Below are 16,891 nucleotides of genomic sequence, written 5' to 3'. Positions count from 1 at the left end.
ATGAAGATGAAAGCTGATCTGGAGGGGCACGGAGGGGTTCAAGTACTCTTTGGCAGCTGAAAAGACTTGATGGACAACTTCACGCATTAGTGGTTAGTGAGGGGCGCTGGGTCGACAGTGACGTGTGGCTCGTTCTAGGAGCCATCGGACGTCATGTCTCTGAGTTTGATTCGCCAATGGGGTTAGAAGGTGGACAGTCTGGCTCTACCATTCCACTGAGATCCTAGCGACAGACGGGGGTTGAGGTGGGTTGCTGTGACGTTCCTGCCCCTCTGTTAGCTCGTCTTACGGGAGCTTGGGCCATCTTTTCGAATGCTCCGGCGCGTGAACGCATCGCATCGCATCACTTTGCTTTTTCTTCCCACGCGTTATTATCGTTCCCGTCGACTCCGTACCTGTCTTTCAATCACACGACATAATCGCCTTACGCGTACTGCCATCGCGGGTCTGGTTGAGTGTGCTCGAGCTGTCGCACGTTCTCAAAGTGGAACCCCACGATTGATACACGACATGCGTTGTCAGCGATTACGGCTTTGACAAAGATATTTGGCCGTGACAACCCTCGTATCTAGGCTGTTCATGCAGTCTGAAGCTGCCACGCTGCTAGCCCCGCCTCTTGTGCCATGTCGAAAGCCGATGCGCGTACAATAGGACCAGGCTTAGTTAGTCGAGCCGTACTGCCAACCCGGCTGAGGGAACAGTAATCGTTACTCAGCTCTTTCTTGCCTTGGTCTTCAATCCCGATCAGAGTGAATGAATCAGCTGTGTATTCGATCATGATTGAAGTCTCTGACAGACCCTGCATGTACAGTAGCTGCAGGCGAACATGGTAGCAGCTCCGAGAATCTCTGCGCATATCGAAACGTCTCAAGCGGATCCGATCTGTCGAGCAAACCTTGGAATAGCCGGGCTAGAGCGCGTGTGATGCGGCAAAGCCGAAGGAAAACCGCGCATCCATGAAAAACTCCACGCGGGTGGAAGCTGCCTCTCAGCCATCGGTGATCTATCCACGGAGATACAATGGGGCTTTATTGACAATACATATGACGTTGCCGGTATCCGCCGTGAGCTGATCTAATCTGTCATTCTCCCATCGGTCCCGGACATGGGCAGTAGGGATTTAGTTTCTCCGATACCGCGTCGGCACGTGACACTAACCATCGGCCAAATCTTTCATTTCATCTCAATAGATATCTACAGTGTCGTATCTGGCTCGGCGCGCAGTATGTGATCCAATATCACTGTCGCAGCTGCGAACGTGAATGCGTGTAGAACCTACTAGCCAGATTAGCCAAGCACCTGCCACCGGGTCTGATGCAGCCCTCTGATTCGCAGCGCAATGGAGCTCTACACCATACTTTTGCTCCTGCTTCATCTGCCCCTGAAGCCCGATAGCTAACACGTAAACTCTCTCCAAATCTTCCCAGACATTTCTCACCACATACCCGTTAGAGACCCGTAGGCCCGCAACGATGGTACAGAACGCGCTCCTCCCGAAGCCTCTCCCCGCAGACTCCCTTGTCGTTGGCCAACTGGTCACAGAGCCACTACACCCAGAACGCGAATCATTCTACCCCGATAAGGCACATGCAGAGGTGGACGATCTGAATGACTTCCATATCCAGCTCCGTTACAAAGACCTCTACTCGGTCGATGCCGAAGGCCGATTCACAACCAACTATGGCGCGAGGTTCGATCTGGGAAAGATATACAGACAGCCTAATCTGCTTACTGTCAAGGCCGAGCAGATGATACAGCGGACCACGCAGTCATCATCAAGGGCCTTCCAAGCTGTGTGCAGCGACCCCGAAGCACGCATCTGGATGGCCGAGCAGATCAGGGCGGGCAAGCCCCTCTACATCGTCCTTGGCCTGACCGAGCTCAAGAACGCAACCTTCAAGCGTGCCAAACTGCGTGACGCAGGTGCCTCGAACCGTATCAATGAAACGCCCATCGAAAGGGACGCCAAAGTTCCTGGGTCCTTACGTGGCAGGTCCGAAGGCAGTTTGGGTGACATCGGCACCGAGCCATCTATATCAGGCGTGTTTGGCATGGATGTGCGACACGTTGCAGCAAGGATCACAACGCCCGTGGAGCCACACAGGCTGGAAGACATTGGATACAGGTGGTACTACTATGACGTACCGGGCTCTCAGGACAAGGAACAGCTGATGGTGGGGCTGGGCGAGCAGTTGAAGGCGAACGAACTTCGTTTGATGCTCGACCTCACAGAGGACGACGTTCAGGGCAATCTTGACGCCATCAGCAAGCTCAGTCTCGATGCGTTGAGCGCTACAGCGAGCCCAATGCTTAAGCCTAGTACGCCGATGCTCAGAGGACGCTCGCCTTCTCCTCATCCTACCATGCTCCGCTCTTAGTATCGCATCCTCTCTGACGGTTATATGTTCCAAGTTACGAATAACGGTCGACATGTTTCGAAGCATCGATTTCAGTCATGGATACGTATGATAGACTAATCTTGAGCGTTTTGGGCATACGTGTATGATTCTTACGGCCTGGCATCTCTCTACTCTTTTCCTTACATAGTTATACATTTACTTTCCTCTTTTGTCCTCATCTCATCTGTAACTCTCATGTCACCTCAACGAGGCTCAAAAACTACAAGCGTTTTTCCGATGAAACATAGTATCAATGTCATTTTGAAATGGCACGAGCTATTTAGTGACTATATGATGAGCTTACATTTCCATCTGAATCAGCAAAGGAAGACGTAGTGCAAAAGCGTTCTGTCAATGCCTATACAGCTGTCACAAAGCACACTACCAAACTTGTCAGCTTGCTTCTCTTTTTCTTTAGTCTATCTCTGACTCAGCACGACTCAGTTGTTGCGCCTCCGCTGCTGACCGCGCGCACTACGCAATAACCCTCTCACGCGATCCATGCCGCGTTCCCGACGATTACGATTACCATGACCAAAAGAAGCACCTTGGCGACCAGTTGGTCCATCCGACTGCGCCGCTACATCTTCCCATACGCCATTTCTAAGCCAAACAGCTCGACAGAGAGGACATCTCTTATCCTTATTCCACTGTCGACTTAGAAACTCCTTGAGACAATTTTGGCCGATCATGTGTTCACAGCCTACAATTCCCTTGATCTTGACGCAGTCGTGAGCGGTAGCGTCTTCCATACAGATGGGACAGTCTGTGTTTGTCGTGCTGGTTGTATTGGCGGCAGTGAGGGGTTCGGTGTGCTGTGCGATGAAGTGGTTGATACGTCGTTCGCTCCTCTCTGTGGGCACCCTGTCTTCTGCTACGGGGTTGGGATCGAACTCCTCAGGGGAGTAGCTATACAGTACAGGTCCTAGGTCGTACACATCTTCCTGTGGCTGAGTTGGAAGATGATCGAAAGGGAGATAGTCACCTGGCTGAAAGCCTTGGTGCGGTATGCGCTCGATGTGGCGTTGGGAGGGGATGCCGCTCCTCGACGAATGACGGGCTGGTTCGAAGCTGTGTAGCATGAACTCAGGACGAGTAGCGGGACGATGTCCAGAAAAGATGGGGTTGCTGAAGGCGCCCCCTAATTCGCTGATGTGAAGTCCGCTGATATCAGGGATATGGTTTTGCCCACCCTGATTGAAGGGAAATCGTGAACCGAAAGAGATGCCGCTAGGGCTTTCGTGACTCTGTCGCACGCCGCCAAGTCTGCGGTCAAGGTTCGACATTGCTTCCTCAAGTGCGTGCATAGAGTTACGTATGTGATTGCCGTAGTCTGGGATAGGGAAATCGTCGCCGTAACGGGAAACGTTGAGGGTAGACCGAGGAGTAACAGCAGCATCTCTGAATGGGTGATTTCGATGATTATGGGGATGTCTAGCTTGAGGGCTGCCGCCTCGAGAGGTTCGGCGGGCGGTATAGCCACCACCAAGATGGTGTCTACGTCCACAGGATCTAGGAGAAGTGTGGCCACGAGAACCTTTTTTGAAACGTGAATGGTTGAACATTTGAACGTTTTCTGCAGTCTGTATGGACCTGAAGAGTAAAATCGTTGTTTGTTCGACGATCTGTAGTTGAGACCGTGTTTTGGGTCGTGACCACGAATGAGAAGTGCAAAAGGATGTAATTTATATGAGCATGGACGCTTGCGTGAAAGAGTACCTGGGAAGTAAGACTGATGTAGACTGGGATGAAACTTTGGCTGGGGTGATGCTGTTACAGTCATTGTGAACTGTCCACGTCCATAAATCTTCAGGACTAAGTGAATGTTACTAAGGACTATCTGCCATAGGCTCGGCATGTCATCACATCGGGAACGTAGAGGTGAACAGTATCTGAAGCTCCGGAAACAACACAGAAGTCTCACAATGGGTATGCATTATGTCTCTTTTATTTCTTCCCTTTCTTCTTTGTGTCACCCTCTTTACCCTCCTTCGTAAAGCCGCCTAGCACCAAGGCCTCTCTTGCCGCGGTGTTGATGATGCGAAAGCGGTCGGGACCTAAAAGTATGCCACCATACCATCTTGTGACAATAACCATAACGTTCCAAACGTCCATTAGTTGCATCAGGTGCAACATGCGAGATCCGGCGGCAGTCTCGCCATCATCGTCGCAGTCTTGATAGCTTGTATCGTTGGGGCCTTTGATCCGCCAGGCAGTCATGTTATGAGTCGCGCGAGCAGCCTTTTTGTCTGTCGCTAGGAGATGCGCAACATACTGTCTGGCTTGAGCAGGCGATGATACTGGTGCTACGCGGGCTAAGAAGACTGATTTCTTCTCGGTAAGTGCAGGTGCTACGATCCATGGTGGTTCCGGTCCTAAATCGACGGTTGGATCAGGTATGGTGTGGGAAGCATCCTCATCTTCGACGTAATGGTCCTCATGTTGATCGTGTAGTTGGATATCTCCTTGTTGTTCTGCTTGCTCCAAGGCTTCTCTTGCTTCTTCGAGTAGGTCGTAGATACATGCTTCGCCCGGTTGGTAGACCTTTGCCAGAACTTCTCTTACAATATCGACAGCACGGCTACCCATGCCCTTGGGTACATCCTGGCCCACGCTCTGTGTGCCTAGCACTGATGGTGGTGCGTCCGGATAGTCTGCAGGAAATTCTATGCGGAGTGTTATCGATGGCAGCGAAGGTAGTCGCAGACTATATAATCTTGCGTCTTCATCTAGGGCCGATAGGGTTCCTTCGTCAAAGATAGCGTTGAGCGAGGTGACTTCATCTTGGATGGCATCGTTTGCGGACATGGTTGTTCTTTCCTTGGCCGAATGGCGGGGTGGAACTAAGCGGAAGGCGCGCTAGCTTAGCGTCATTGGCGCTCGAAAACATCAACACCTTGCGACGCTCGCGTCAAACCTCCTTCTCCACCACGAACCTCTTTGTCGCAACCGCACGTCGCAAAAAATGGCGCCCAATGACGATGTCAAGCGCGCGACAAGTGTGTTAACAATCGCACAGATCAAATTCAAGCAAGCAATGAAAAAGACAGATACCGAAGATCGTCTTCCCGTTCCAGTCGAAGTTAGCTCGCAGCTCTTCAGCAACATAGATGCTGTTCTTAAGCAGAACACGCGTGTGAACATCCAGGTATCTAACTATAAAGCCATTGATCGTATGTCCCTGGGAGCAGACTAATTTGCCGTTCGTAGAAATGCACAGAGTGGATCGTGAAGCACGTAGCTCCCTCCAAGGCTCGGATCGCCATTCTCGGTGACTATCTCATCGCTGTCTCCAAGTCCATTGTTGTAGACCAGAGTGCTCCAGGACCAGCAAAGAAAGCAGCCCGCAACCGGATGGATTTGTTGCTGATTGTCAACGATGTCCTGCATACTGACAAGTTCCATCGTCGCAACACGATAAAGCAGGGTATCTTCAGCGACGAATGTGAAAGCTTTGTTGTTGATTTGATCGAACAAGCAGCCGTATGTATCACTGAGAGGGCATCACAGCTAGAGTTGAAACTTAGAGCCATTATCAACTACTGGACTGTCAATAGGCTCCTCAGTACAGAGAGTCTCAAAACCTGCCGGGAAAAGGCAGATGAAGCCTTGCTCATTGCCCAAGGTGGCATGCCTGTCCGCAAGCGCAATTACCTCCTGCCAGAGTTCCACGGCGACCGATATGCCCCATGGCACGATCTCCCCGCATCATACATGCTCGAGCAGATGATCAAGTACCCGAAACGCCCAATCAACCCCTCCAAAATCCAGGTCCAGAGGCTAGACAAGAAGCCTGTCAGCCCTCACGTTCGCAACCTGCTCGACAACTTCTTTGAAAAGATCGATCTCAAGTACCTGCCAACGGGCGATAATCCGACGAGCGAGACGACCAAGTACAAACTGTCGTTGGACCCCATGGGTCAGTTGGTCAAGCAGAACAAGGAGACTGGCGAGACAGTGACAGTGGCAAACGGATACGGTTGGTCGCCGAAGTTCTGTCAAGATATGCAGAAGTTCGGCGTTCCGGAAAACATCAAGATTGCACGAGAAGATGCTGAGCGTATGGAGGACATGGACGACCTGCCAGTCACGTCCGTGGCGCGCCGTGATGACCGACATAGTAGGCCTACTACTTCTTCGTCAGACTCGGATTACAGGCGGGAGCGAATGGGATACAATCGTAGTCGAAGTCGTAGTTACTCTCGTCGTTCCTCTGGGTCGTACGACGATGATCGCTCGCCTCCACGTCGAAGATTTCGCGAAGAAAATCAAGGGCGCCGCAGGGTCTCACCTTCGCCATCCTCCAAGCCCACGCGTCGAGAGCTTGAGCAGAGAGGACTCGTTGAGTCAGGACGGCATTCAAGGGCATACGACAAAGATGGGTCTCAACCTGCATCGCAGTGGAATGGTCCGAACAGGAATAGCCAGGGCAGTCCTGGTAATCACCAGCACCATGCTCCGCCCATGCCGCCCCAGAACTACGGTCAACCATATTCTCAGCCTCCGCAAGCGCCTTTCAACGCGCCGCCGTTTCCGCCGCAGCATATGCCCCCGTTCGATGTCCCACCGCCTCCCCCACCGCAATTCCAGGGACCTGGAGGCTTCGTTCCTCCTCCCCCGCCCCCCAACTTCAACGGTGCATGGGTACCTCCCCCTCCGCCTCCCAATTTCAACGGCGGATGGCCTCATCCTCTTCCTCCAAACATGAACATGCCGCCCCACGGTCCACAACAAAGTAACCAGCATGGAGGCCAATACGGCAATCAGGGTGGTAATCAATACGGCAGCCAAGGCGGCAACCAGTACGGCAACAATGGTCAGTATGGTCAGAACCGAGGTGGCTACCAAGGGGGACGTGGTTATGGCGGGGGACAGCGTGGCGGCAACAGAGGCGGTTGGAGGGGAACCGGGCGTGGCGGGCGATACTAAAATTAGTTGGAGAGGCCTATGGCCATTGTGTGCATGCATATCTGGTGGAGCGTGTCTTGATGTGTGGAAATTTGTAGAATACCTAGTTCATGATGGCGATCATGTTGCGGAAGCATGTATAGTTTTATAGAGGACTTGATAGCTGGGCTATTGGCGGCTTATCCATAGCTTGCCTGACAAGTTCTTGTACACTCCGTTTACTTCTTTGTCCCCACGTGCTGTGATGACAAAAGTAACTTGCGCAATCATCATGCATTGGGCCTAGAACTTTAAGCACAAAGAGAACACGGGACTTATTTCAGATCTCAGTGCCCATTGACAAATCATCTCTTGCATCGAATTGTACTCTGGGTCCTCAAAGTTCGAACCGATACTATCACCTATTCTCGTGGTCGTGAAGTCTCTTACTAGTCAGGGACGCGTCGTGACGCGTTCACCGCCAGCAGGGGTCATTATTCGGTTCGCGGATAGTCCCGCACTCATCATCACTCGCCCTCACCCTCGCCTGCTAACAGCCCAGGCGCATTGGTATCTCCACACTCTCTTTTCCACAATGGAGCTAACCTACTTGGATAACATCTCAATTGGACGTCGCGCGTAATGGCGCACTCCAAGAGGAAGCGCAATTCTATCAGAACCAAACCAAGCAAACGAGCACGGTACATCGATTCCAGCGAAAGCGAACCCACCAACGACACTCTATGGGCAGCAGAGCGCATCTTAGACGAGAAGACCATCCGTGGAGTGCGCACTTATCACATTCAATGGAAAGGCCTTGACCCGAAAACTGGCAAGGCGTGGGAACCAACCTGGGAGCCAGAAGAGAACGCGAACGACTTGCTTGTCGCTCACTGGGAGCAAGAGAAAGCGCGAGATTTGGAAGAAGTCCGCCGAATATCGCGAGGAAGCAGCAGAGGACAGTCTGAGCAACGGCAAGACGCTCAAGAACAGAGGCGCATTCGTAATTCCCGTGTCATTGACAGCAGCCCAGAACCTGCCATCTGCTCCTCTACATCTTCAACACCTCCCAACGATCAAAGAGGCCCGCAAACCTCGGCCAGTGCCACAGCACCAGCAGACCGCGTTTCACCTTGCATTCAGATCGCACGACGTGGCGAAAGTCTCGAAAGAGACGAATACGCGCGCTTTTCCCAGATCGCCTCGTCTGGGCCTGGTTCGACTCAAGCACCTACCCAAGACACCGACCTTGATAGCTCGCAGCTGTTCGCTGCACGGCCACAACCCCTCGTTTCCGGCGTAGTTGCAGATTCGCAAAGCTCCATTGGCGAAGGAAGCTTTGTTCCCATTATTCGGCATACTGGAGATACAAGCCAGCAAAGCACAGATACAAACGAGTCGCACATCGAGGAGGACGTTGTCGAAGACTCGGTACGTTTGCTTCCTGTTTCCCTACGAGTTAGCATATCCACTAACTACTACTTGCAGGGTCTCCTTGAACTGATAGAAGAAGCCGCACGACACGCCGCATCGCCTGCACGATCCATCCCCGAGACCATCCCCGATATCACCACAGCAGAATCACAAGCTGCTCCGACGACAGCCGAATTTGTATATATCTCGTCACAGGTGGACCAGGCGTCGAGCCAAGAGCTTGAGAATAGCGTGCCTATCCAACCCAGCGGAGACGCCCAGAGTGTTGCACAAGTCGAGCATATAAGAGAAGACACTAACTGGCTCGAAACGCGACAGTCTGATCACATCGACTCTCAGGTTTGTCCAGCTCAAGCCGTCTGCGAGACAACCTCAGATAGAGGAGAGAGCACACAGAGCGAACATCTGCCTTTGAACCCAACCTCTGCAGACGTTACAGGAGACGCTTCGACAGATATCGCGGACGTAGCTGAAACCCCATCCTTTCTAAACAAATCCTTTACGCTTGTAGGCAACAGCCAACCGCATCATTCCGAACGGAGCAACGAAGCTAGCGGTATACAATTCGCGGTCGGCAGCATTGACGAGGCGTCGCAACATCAGGAATCCCAGCAAAATAGCGTTCGTGACAGTCAGCCCAGTCTAACCGAACACTCGCTACTGGAAGACAACGAACAGTTCCCCTTCCAGTCTCAGCATCCGTTTGCACCATATCAGCCTTTACAAGAACTTCTCACTGCCGTTCCAGACCAGCTTGAACATACTTGCGCGACACCACTTAGCCATCCAGGACAAGTGCTTACCAGGGTTAGTGTGCCAAGCCTGGCCTTTCCGGCGCCGGCGTCCGACCCACCTCACCAATCAATACAAGCATCACCAAACAATCCCCAGGTTCACGACGACGCGCCAGTAGTATCTCTGCAATCTGATTCCGCTCTTACTCACAGCACTTTGCCACCAGATCAACCCGAAGTAAACGAGACTTTTTGTGCTCAGTTGCTCCACGATTCCTCTAGCCCTGAACGTGAGCAGAACGCGCAAGTACTACCTCTCGAGGCAGATCTAAGCACCCAAGACGACACGCTTGAGAGTATACGGACTACCATCGAGAAAGAGTCAGTGCATCGAGCTAGCTCTGAATCTCGTCACGACTCATCTCAGGAGACTCCGGAACGGCCGTCAAGGTCACTAAATCACGAAACCTCGCCAGTCCTTTACCCACCAAGCTATTCTCTAAGAACTCAAGAATCCAGACTTCCATCACGGCCTTGTACACCTGTTCCTACTTCATCGCCATCAATCATGTCGGGTGAGAGCGCTGCGGATAATGTCCATCGACGGCTGCAAGAGGACATTGCCAAACGCCTCGCAGCTTCCAGAGCTTCTAGAGGGCGCCCTAGCAGGTCGTCTTTCACGCCTTCAGTAACAGGAGATGGACCATCAGCTACTTCTACACCTTTGAGCAGACTACGGACAAATGAGCCGCCAGAAGGCACTCGTTCGCCTTCTGCTGTGCCCGACCGTTCGCCTATTGCGCAAACACCAACATCACTAAGAAACATTGCCTATGCCACTAGTAATACACCATTAGAAGCGTCACCGTTGGACAAGGTCATGGTTTCGCTGCCAGATGCTCCCCCAGAACCTACTGTCGCTGAAGATCCAACCCTGTCTGAACCTATCGCACCAGTACCGACGTCCCCCGCTTCTGACGAAATGGATGTTAGTGATGCAGATGACGAGGATAGCGACAGTCTACTCAATGACGACTTGCAGTTAGCTGACCAAGAGTTCATCGTGCCGTTGTTCATACAAGGCCGACAAAGCGACACGTATGCCCAGTACATCTCGTCTAAAAAGGACTTGTTGGACCGCTTTCTCAAAGAGCCTCGGAGTGTGAGCCCCATCGAAGAAGTCGAGAATATCTTGTCCCAACTCCGGGCTATTGAAACACACATGGACTTGGTCTTCGCTGAAGCCGAAATAGAAGACTTGAACGGCGAGGCTTCGTCGACGCAAGCTGAACATGCCGCTCGATTTGGCATGGAAAACTCGACCAAGTTCAGGTTCTTAGCCAGACTTTTCCAGGAATTGCGAAACTCCGAGCCGCAGAAACATATTGTTTTGGTCACGGAACGGGACAATGAAACTCTGTTCCGGATCATCCAGACCTTCTGTAAGGCAAATTTGATCAAATACACTATGCCTGGCAAAGACTGGAATGTAGACCGCAAAGAGACTGAGGGTAGCTTACTGGTCACTGTCATACCGAGTGATGCATCGCCCATCATACATGCTCCCGATCTGATCATCTGCCTCGATGGCGTGCAGGACGCAGCACAAATTCGGAAGAAGAACTGGGCAAATTCTCCCGACCGCGATGTGGTGCCAGTGATCCATCTAGTCATTCCGAGGACTGTCGGCCACCTTGAGCGGTATGTAGCATCGAGTCTGGACCCAGTAGAGCGTATGCATACTATCCTGGCAAGTCTGGCGCATGTTCGCCCAGATGTTGGAAAAGCCATCGACGACCGAACGCCGCGAGACGTTGAATGCGCCTCAGAAGTCGCCGGCTGGATCGAGAACATAATGGAAGGGGCCGAATGGCCATTGCCATCTATTGGTAGCGTCAAGGATGTCATTGAGTACCAGACGCAGTTGTCGCAGCCCTCTACAGATACGCCTATACCTGAGCGTACCAAGCGCCCTTTGGATGAAGAAGACCTTGACCCGGCAAAGCGTATGCGCTTTACTCCGCAACCACAAAGAGCTTCCGTTGCAGAGAAGGAGCACGAAGTCACGCATATAAGCGACTCTATGCCCGGAACTGCTGCCCTCGAGCTTGATTTGCAGAGAGCATCCGCTCCTGCTGACGAAGCGGTTCGAGAGGAGCAAGAAGCCCATAGGGCAGAACAGAGGCACTTTCGAGAGAGTGAGATAATGTGGGACAAACAGCAGGGGAAGCATGAAGATCTCGCCCGTGATTATCGTGTTCAGAAGGGAAAATTGAGCGCTGCAGAGACCAGAGTGGAAACGTTGACCAAGAATAACGCTACCCTTACCGAGCGCCTTACAACACGTACCGCAGAGATGCGCGACCTAGACCAGCAGCTACAGGAACAGCGAGCTACCGATCTTCTCTCGCCTGATGCACAGATCGCCGAGATCACTAAGCTTCGCAAAGAACTTGCTGAAGCACGCGCGGAGAAAGACAAAGCAATACAGAACGCTTCAAGTGCGGAAAGTCTACTTGAATATACGAGAGGAGCCTACCAAGATGCGCAAAACGCTGCTTCTTCCAATGCTGCCCGCGTTAAAGAGCTCGAAGAAGAAGTGAAGAAACTCTCGTCTGCAGCTTCAGGGGAAGCAACAAAGCGGAAGGGCATGCACCTGAATCAGAACTACGATCGACAGCAAAAGCAAATCGCGAGCCTGGAGGCACAGTTGACTATTTACAAGCGTACGCTGCAGAGCAAGGAAGAAGAGATTGTTCGTCTGAGGAGCGTTGGCAGGCCGGGTGTGGGCACCAGAGGCACGAGTGCAACACCTCAACCCAAGACCAGGAGTAGAGCTGGTAGTCCCACTTTCATAGGCGGCAGAGTTTCGAACTTGAGGAATAGCTAGGAATTGTTTGGTCCAGGTTTACTCTGGAGTGTGAGGATCTGTCCTTGTTTACGTTCGGTATTGTTTGGGTATGGATAGCATAGCGGTCGGATGGGCGATGTAGATACCCTAGTCATTGTGATAACGAAGTAGGATAACCTAGATTACTAGTATAATGTACTTTCTTTCTCGATACTCATTGCAACCAATATACATGCATTTCGTAAACGCGCCTTTCAGTACATGTTGTAGTTTGAAAATACTCACCTTACCAGAACGCTTAGCATTGAAACCCGGTCGCATGCCTATCCGAATATGTGTGAGTAGCTAAGTGAAAATCGTGCCTTCACCTTATATGTTCAAAGCCATCTTCATGGCCTCTTAGTCACATGGTCATCAGGACATAGAGTCACACGCATAGAATACCGCACTCTCCATCGTCTTGAGATACCTGGCCGTCGTATGAAGTCTTTGGGCATAGAGCATTTCTGTGCTCTTCATACTTAACCATACTCATGCAGTTGCGTGACGTGGAACATCTCAACCATAGCCCTAGTTGATGACCTCTTGAGAACACATACAACTCTTCGCGAATACTTTCACCATATCATTGTCCGGTGACTGTACTCTTTTGGAGTACGGTGTCGTTCGTCCTTATAGCACAACGATAGATTCATTCGACTACATTAGCTCACTTGCTCATTTCCTCGCCAACTTATCGTCCAGCACGAACAACTTACCCTCAACCACAACCTAAGACCGCGAATTTCTATCGACCGAACCAAACGACATGGGACCCTTTCAAGGCGGAATCTGGGATGAAAATCCTTTCGGTGGCCGCCACCGCAATGGCGGTGGCTATCGACCAAGCCAAATTCAACGCGGTGGCTACGCAGAGCAAGATCCGTATGAAGGCTACGATGTACCACCCATGATGGGTAGCATGGGCGGCCAAGGTCTAATGATGCATCACGCGATGGGTAGTCCCATGATGGACGGCAACTCTCACTCTTACTCTTCTTACCAAGACTCCGACGGTAACACGCACGAAGAAGGCTATGGACCTAATGGTCCGTATCGCAACACCATGCGTCGGGATCAGGGACCGCCAGGTATGGGTATGGACGGAGGTATGCCACCTCGTGGGCCACCACAAGGACGACCACCACCCGGAAGTCTCCTAGGCGGCCGCCCGACAGGTCGCCCAGGAGCCTTTCGGTCCTCTTTCTGGACAGGCCCGAACCCGTTCCGTGTTAATGGCGCTAACAGTGGTGTCAATGGTCGCGCCGACGGTGGACAAGGCCCTCGTCCGGACGGCGCTTTCAGAAACGAAGTCGAACCCGCTGCTATGCGACAAGACCGCGGTCTCTCGCAAGAAGCCGCAGAGGACATGGCGTGGTTCTTACAAGAACGAACGCAGCCCATTGGCGATGGCAGGATTGCGCCCCCAAATGCCGAGTGTCCGATTTGTCTGGAGCCACCGAGTGCGTCGCATCTTTGCATCCAAATCAAGGGAATTGAGGGGTGTAATCACATGATTGGGAGGGATTGTTTAAAGGAGATGTTGTTGAATCGACCCGATGATCAAAAGCGTTGCCCGATCTGCAGGGCTGAGTTTCTTGGAGAGGATGGCATTTGGCAGGATTCGGAGCAGTTTCAACAGCTTGCGAATGGACAGAATGCTGGTGGACGCGCGCCGCCCTCAAGACCCCCTCCCAGTCATGGAGGCGGCATTCCTCATGGACATGGTGGCTATGGTGGCGGCTCTCCTGCCGGTCCTCGTAGCCCTCTTCGTGACTCTCCCGTAGGTCCACCTCCAGGCTATGGCGGTCCTCCCCAGATGCCTCCTAGTCGTGGGCATGGCCCTTCCGCAGGCCCTTCAAGCTATGGTGGACCTCCCCGTGCTGCTCCTCTTGCTACTCCACATGCCGCTCCTGCAGGGCTTCGCAACGCGATGCGCGGAGGGGCTAGAGTCCATGGCGTTCGCGACGTAGGTATAGGAACAGACGGCGAGCAAGTCGGTGGTCGTCCCACAGGCGGCATGCAAGGTGGACCGCCGATGATGGACGACAGGGGGCCTTCTGCTCCACAAAGCAACTTCGACGGCCCTGGCCAACGAATTGGTTACATGTACCCAGACCAACGCTGGTGAAGCGGTACTGTGATGGCCAACGGCATCATGTCTACCGTTGGATGTCTTGCGTTGTTTTTCTTTCCTTTGTTTTCCTATGCGCGCAGATGGGGCACGGCGTAATGCTTGATTCATCGTAAGAGTCTCATGGTACCTGATTTGGTATCGGATGGATGTAGGCCCGATTTCTGGAGTGAGTGTTTCCGGTCAGAGGCCTAGCATAACTGTGGATAAGCCATGTCCAGATTCCCAGCTTTCCTGCAAACATTGGTTCGTCCAACTCGTGATATGCACGCCAGCCGCATTTGTCACTCATGGCGTTGCGTAGGTTCGCCGAATTAAACTTCAAACCCTCTGCAATGTAGTAGTCATCGCAATATTCGCGCATCCAACCTCCAACTTCTGATTTGACCAGTGTTATCTGAATCTGGTACACGCAATATGTGAAACCAGACTAGAGATTGATCCAGGCACGTCTTGCTGCTATCAGATACACTCGCATCAGACCCTGATGTCGGCCTAATGCAGCATGCAGGGCAAGCCTGATGGATGGACCACAAGATAAACTTACATTATAGCGGTGAGTAGTAAATGCCGCTGTACCTGACATTCTTCGTGTGTCGCATTTCACGGTCATGCTGTACTCTGCCGGTGATTGACGTTGCTTTAGAGTTGACTGGACCGGATCGCCGGGCTCCACAGCGGGAATAATTATATGGTGTTGTTTGAGGAAATGCCGCACTGGCACGAGGCTACATCGCCATGGACATTGTAGAATGTGCGTGCTGACAGTATGAGCCTAGCGTTGGGATGAGGCAATATCGTGCATGGCGAGAGTGGCTGTGTGCTTTGATAATGATGTGCATACTCTTGCATGCCCATGCCCAAGGATGAGGGCAAAGGGCAAGGGAACGTCGGAAAGTGCTTTCCGCGTGCTGACACAGTGCAGGGAGGCCTGCGATACCTGACAATCGAGGGAAGGTCTGCCAAGTCTTGGTTCAAAATAAACAGGAAGGTGATGTTGCCGCGGTCACAGTGACCGCAGCTGCGTGTGCCTGGCTCCAGACAAATGACGGCTTTCAGCCGAGCCATCCGATTCACAGGCATCGGCCCCGCACTGGTCCCGCTTATGGCGCTGCCCCTCATCGATCGTCAAGGCCTCATGATGCGGCGTCTGCATAGAACACGTTTGGAACAATGCGGCGTTTTTAACATCGTGACGTTTGGGCGGGCTACACCGGTTTCTTGTACGTAAAGTCAGGCTTCTGGACCACCTTGGTATGGTAGTATAGCATCATAACCAATGCTAGATATACCTGGAATATCGTGAATGTCAGAGAGTAATCGCAAAAGTTGCTTGAATATCGATGTTGACGAATATTGTGGGTCCGGTGTGACGTGGGTCAGAAAGTGCATCAAAGTGCATGGCAGAGAATTCGAAAGTGTTTCTGCTTCCACGGTGGGGATCCTTGGCTGCGGCTTCTTGCGGTTCAGCCCTCTGAAGCGGACGTTTAGTTGCAGATCCTGGTAGTCTAGAAAAAGGTCTCCCCGTTTCTTTGCATGGGTCTATGGGACCTTGTACGAGTCGCGAAAGCGCACTCAGACGTCCCAGACGACTTGCGCCAACAACGTGGTCCTTTGGAAAGGTTTGACACTTCACCAACAATATGCAGGTGCAAAGCGAGGTGGCTAGGCCCATCGCGACAAAGGATGTATTCCATATGTGAGCGCAAAGTGCCCAGTCGTGGCGTAGCTGCTGATATCTAACACGACGCACGGCCGTTCCACTATAAACAAGGGTTACTTGCGCCGTCGTCATCTTCAGCGCAAATAGCGAATATTGGCTGTGTCATTTGCTCGTTTTAAACGGCAACGTTACTGGCTTTGACGGGATGTGGCGACTTGCTCCGCAGCTGGGCCTATGCAGCGATGCTGGCTAGGTTAGTCAGGTGGTGCCACTTGGATGCAGTTGTGTCGGACTATATGCGTCACGCAACATCTGTTGTGTGTGCCTTCGAACATTAACAGCGCATCGTGAAAATGTTTTGAGCATTGCGATATATGCTATGGCAAGGGACCGCATGCATGGAGCTCAAAGCAGGTTGGCGCGCAACATTTACTACACCGCTCAAACAGGCAAGCACGAATGAAAAACCTGGGGAAGCGCTACGGGAGTGCGGTGGTCCAGGGGTAACAAGAAAAGAAATGGCGCATTCATGGATGGCTAACCGGCTTGTATCACTTTTCTCCACTAGGAAACAATCTGCCCCCAATTACGTTACATTGGTTCGGGCTGATCGAGATGCATGCCTCGGTGTCTCTTGTGTGGAACTTATCGTGACGGCGCCATTCGTTCTGTTTCTAATTGTGCGGTGAAGCTTCCGCAGGGCTCACGATCGTGATTGAATGGTCCCTCGATCCCAGCCGTCAGCCACGT

General features: G+C 52.2%; 5 protein-coding genes across 5 annotated transcripts; 3 read left to right on the top strand and 2 right to left on the bottom strand.

The window, feature by feature from the left end:
• Window positions 1–1,472: 1,472 nt before the first annotated feature.
• On the top strand, window positions 1,473–2,378 carry J4E82_005972 (uncharacterized protein; the record flags this gene model as incomplete). The annotated part of the gene is made up of 1 exon (XM_051732232.1): window positions 1,473–2,378. One exon carries the CDS (start codon window positions 1,473–1,475, stop codon window positions 2,376–2,378), a length of 906 nt encoding a protein of 301 aa, XP_051588023.1.
• Window positions 2,379–2,839: 461 nt separating this feature from the next.
• On the bottom strand, window positions 2,840–3,706 carry J4E82_005971 (uncharacterized protein; the record flags this gene model as incomplete). Its single annotated transcript, XM_051732231.1, has 1 exon — window positions 2,840–3,706. The coding sequence occupies one exon, from the start codon at window positions 3,704–3,706 to the stop codon at window positions 2,840–2,842; it is 867 nt and encodes a 288-aa protein (XP_051588022.1).
• A 640-nt stretch (window positions 3,707–4,346) lies between these two features.
• On the bottom strand, window positions 4,347–5,207 carry J4E82_005970 (uncharacterized protein; the record flags this gene model as incomplete). Its single annotated transcript, XM_051732230.1, has 1 exon — window positions 4,347–5,207. One exon carries the CDS (start codon window positions 5,205–5,207, stop codon window positions 4,347–4,349), a length of 861 nt encoding a protein of 286 aa, XP_051588021.1.
• Window positions 5,208–5,364: 157 nt separating this feature from the next.
• J4E82_005969 (uncharacterized protein) lies at window positions 5,365–7,328 on the top strand (the record flags this gene model as incomplete). The annotated part of the gene is made up of 2 exons (XM_051732229.1): window positions 5,365–5,547; window positions 5,610–7,328. 2 exons carry the CDS (start codon window positions 5,365–5,367, stop codon window positions 7,326–7,328), a joined length of 1,902 nt encoding a protein of 633 aa, XP_051588020.1.
• Window positions 7,329–13,113: 5,785 nt separating this feature from the next.
• On the top strand, window positions 13,114–14,475 carry J4E82_005968 (uncharacterized protein; the record flags this gene model as incomplete). The annotated part of the gene is made up of 1 exon (XM_051732228.1): window positions 13,114–14,475. One exon carries the CDS (start codon window positions 13,114–13,116, stop codon window positions 14,473–14,475), a length of 1,362 nt encoding a protein of 453 aa, XP_051588019.1.
• Between the last annotated feature and the right edge of the window lie 2,416 nt (window positions 14,476–16,891).

This window comes from Alternaria postmessia (genome assembly GCF_024291825.1).
Source record: "Alternaria postmessia strain BMP 2775 chromosome Unknown scaffold_33, whole genome shotgun sequence".
Classification (NCBI taxonomy): Eukaryota; Fungi; Ascomycota; class Dothideomycetes; order Pleosporales; family Pleosporaceae; genus Alternaria; species Alternaria postmessia.
Note: the sequence above shows the minus strand (reverse complement) of the source record. Positions and strands in the feature narration are given on the sequence as shown.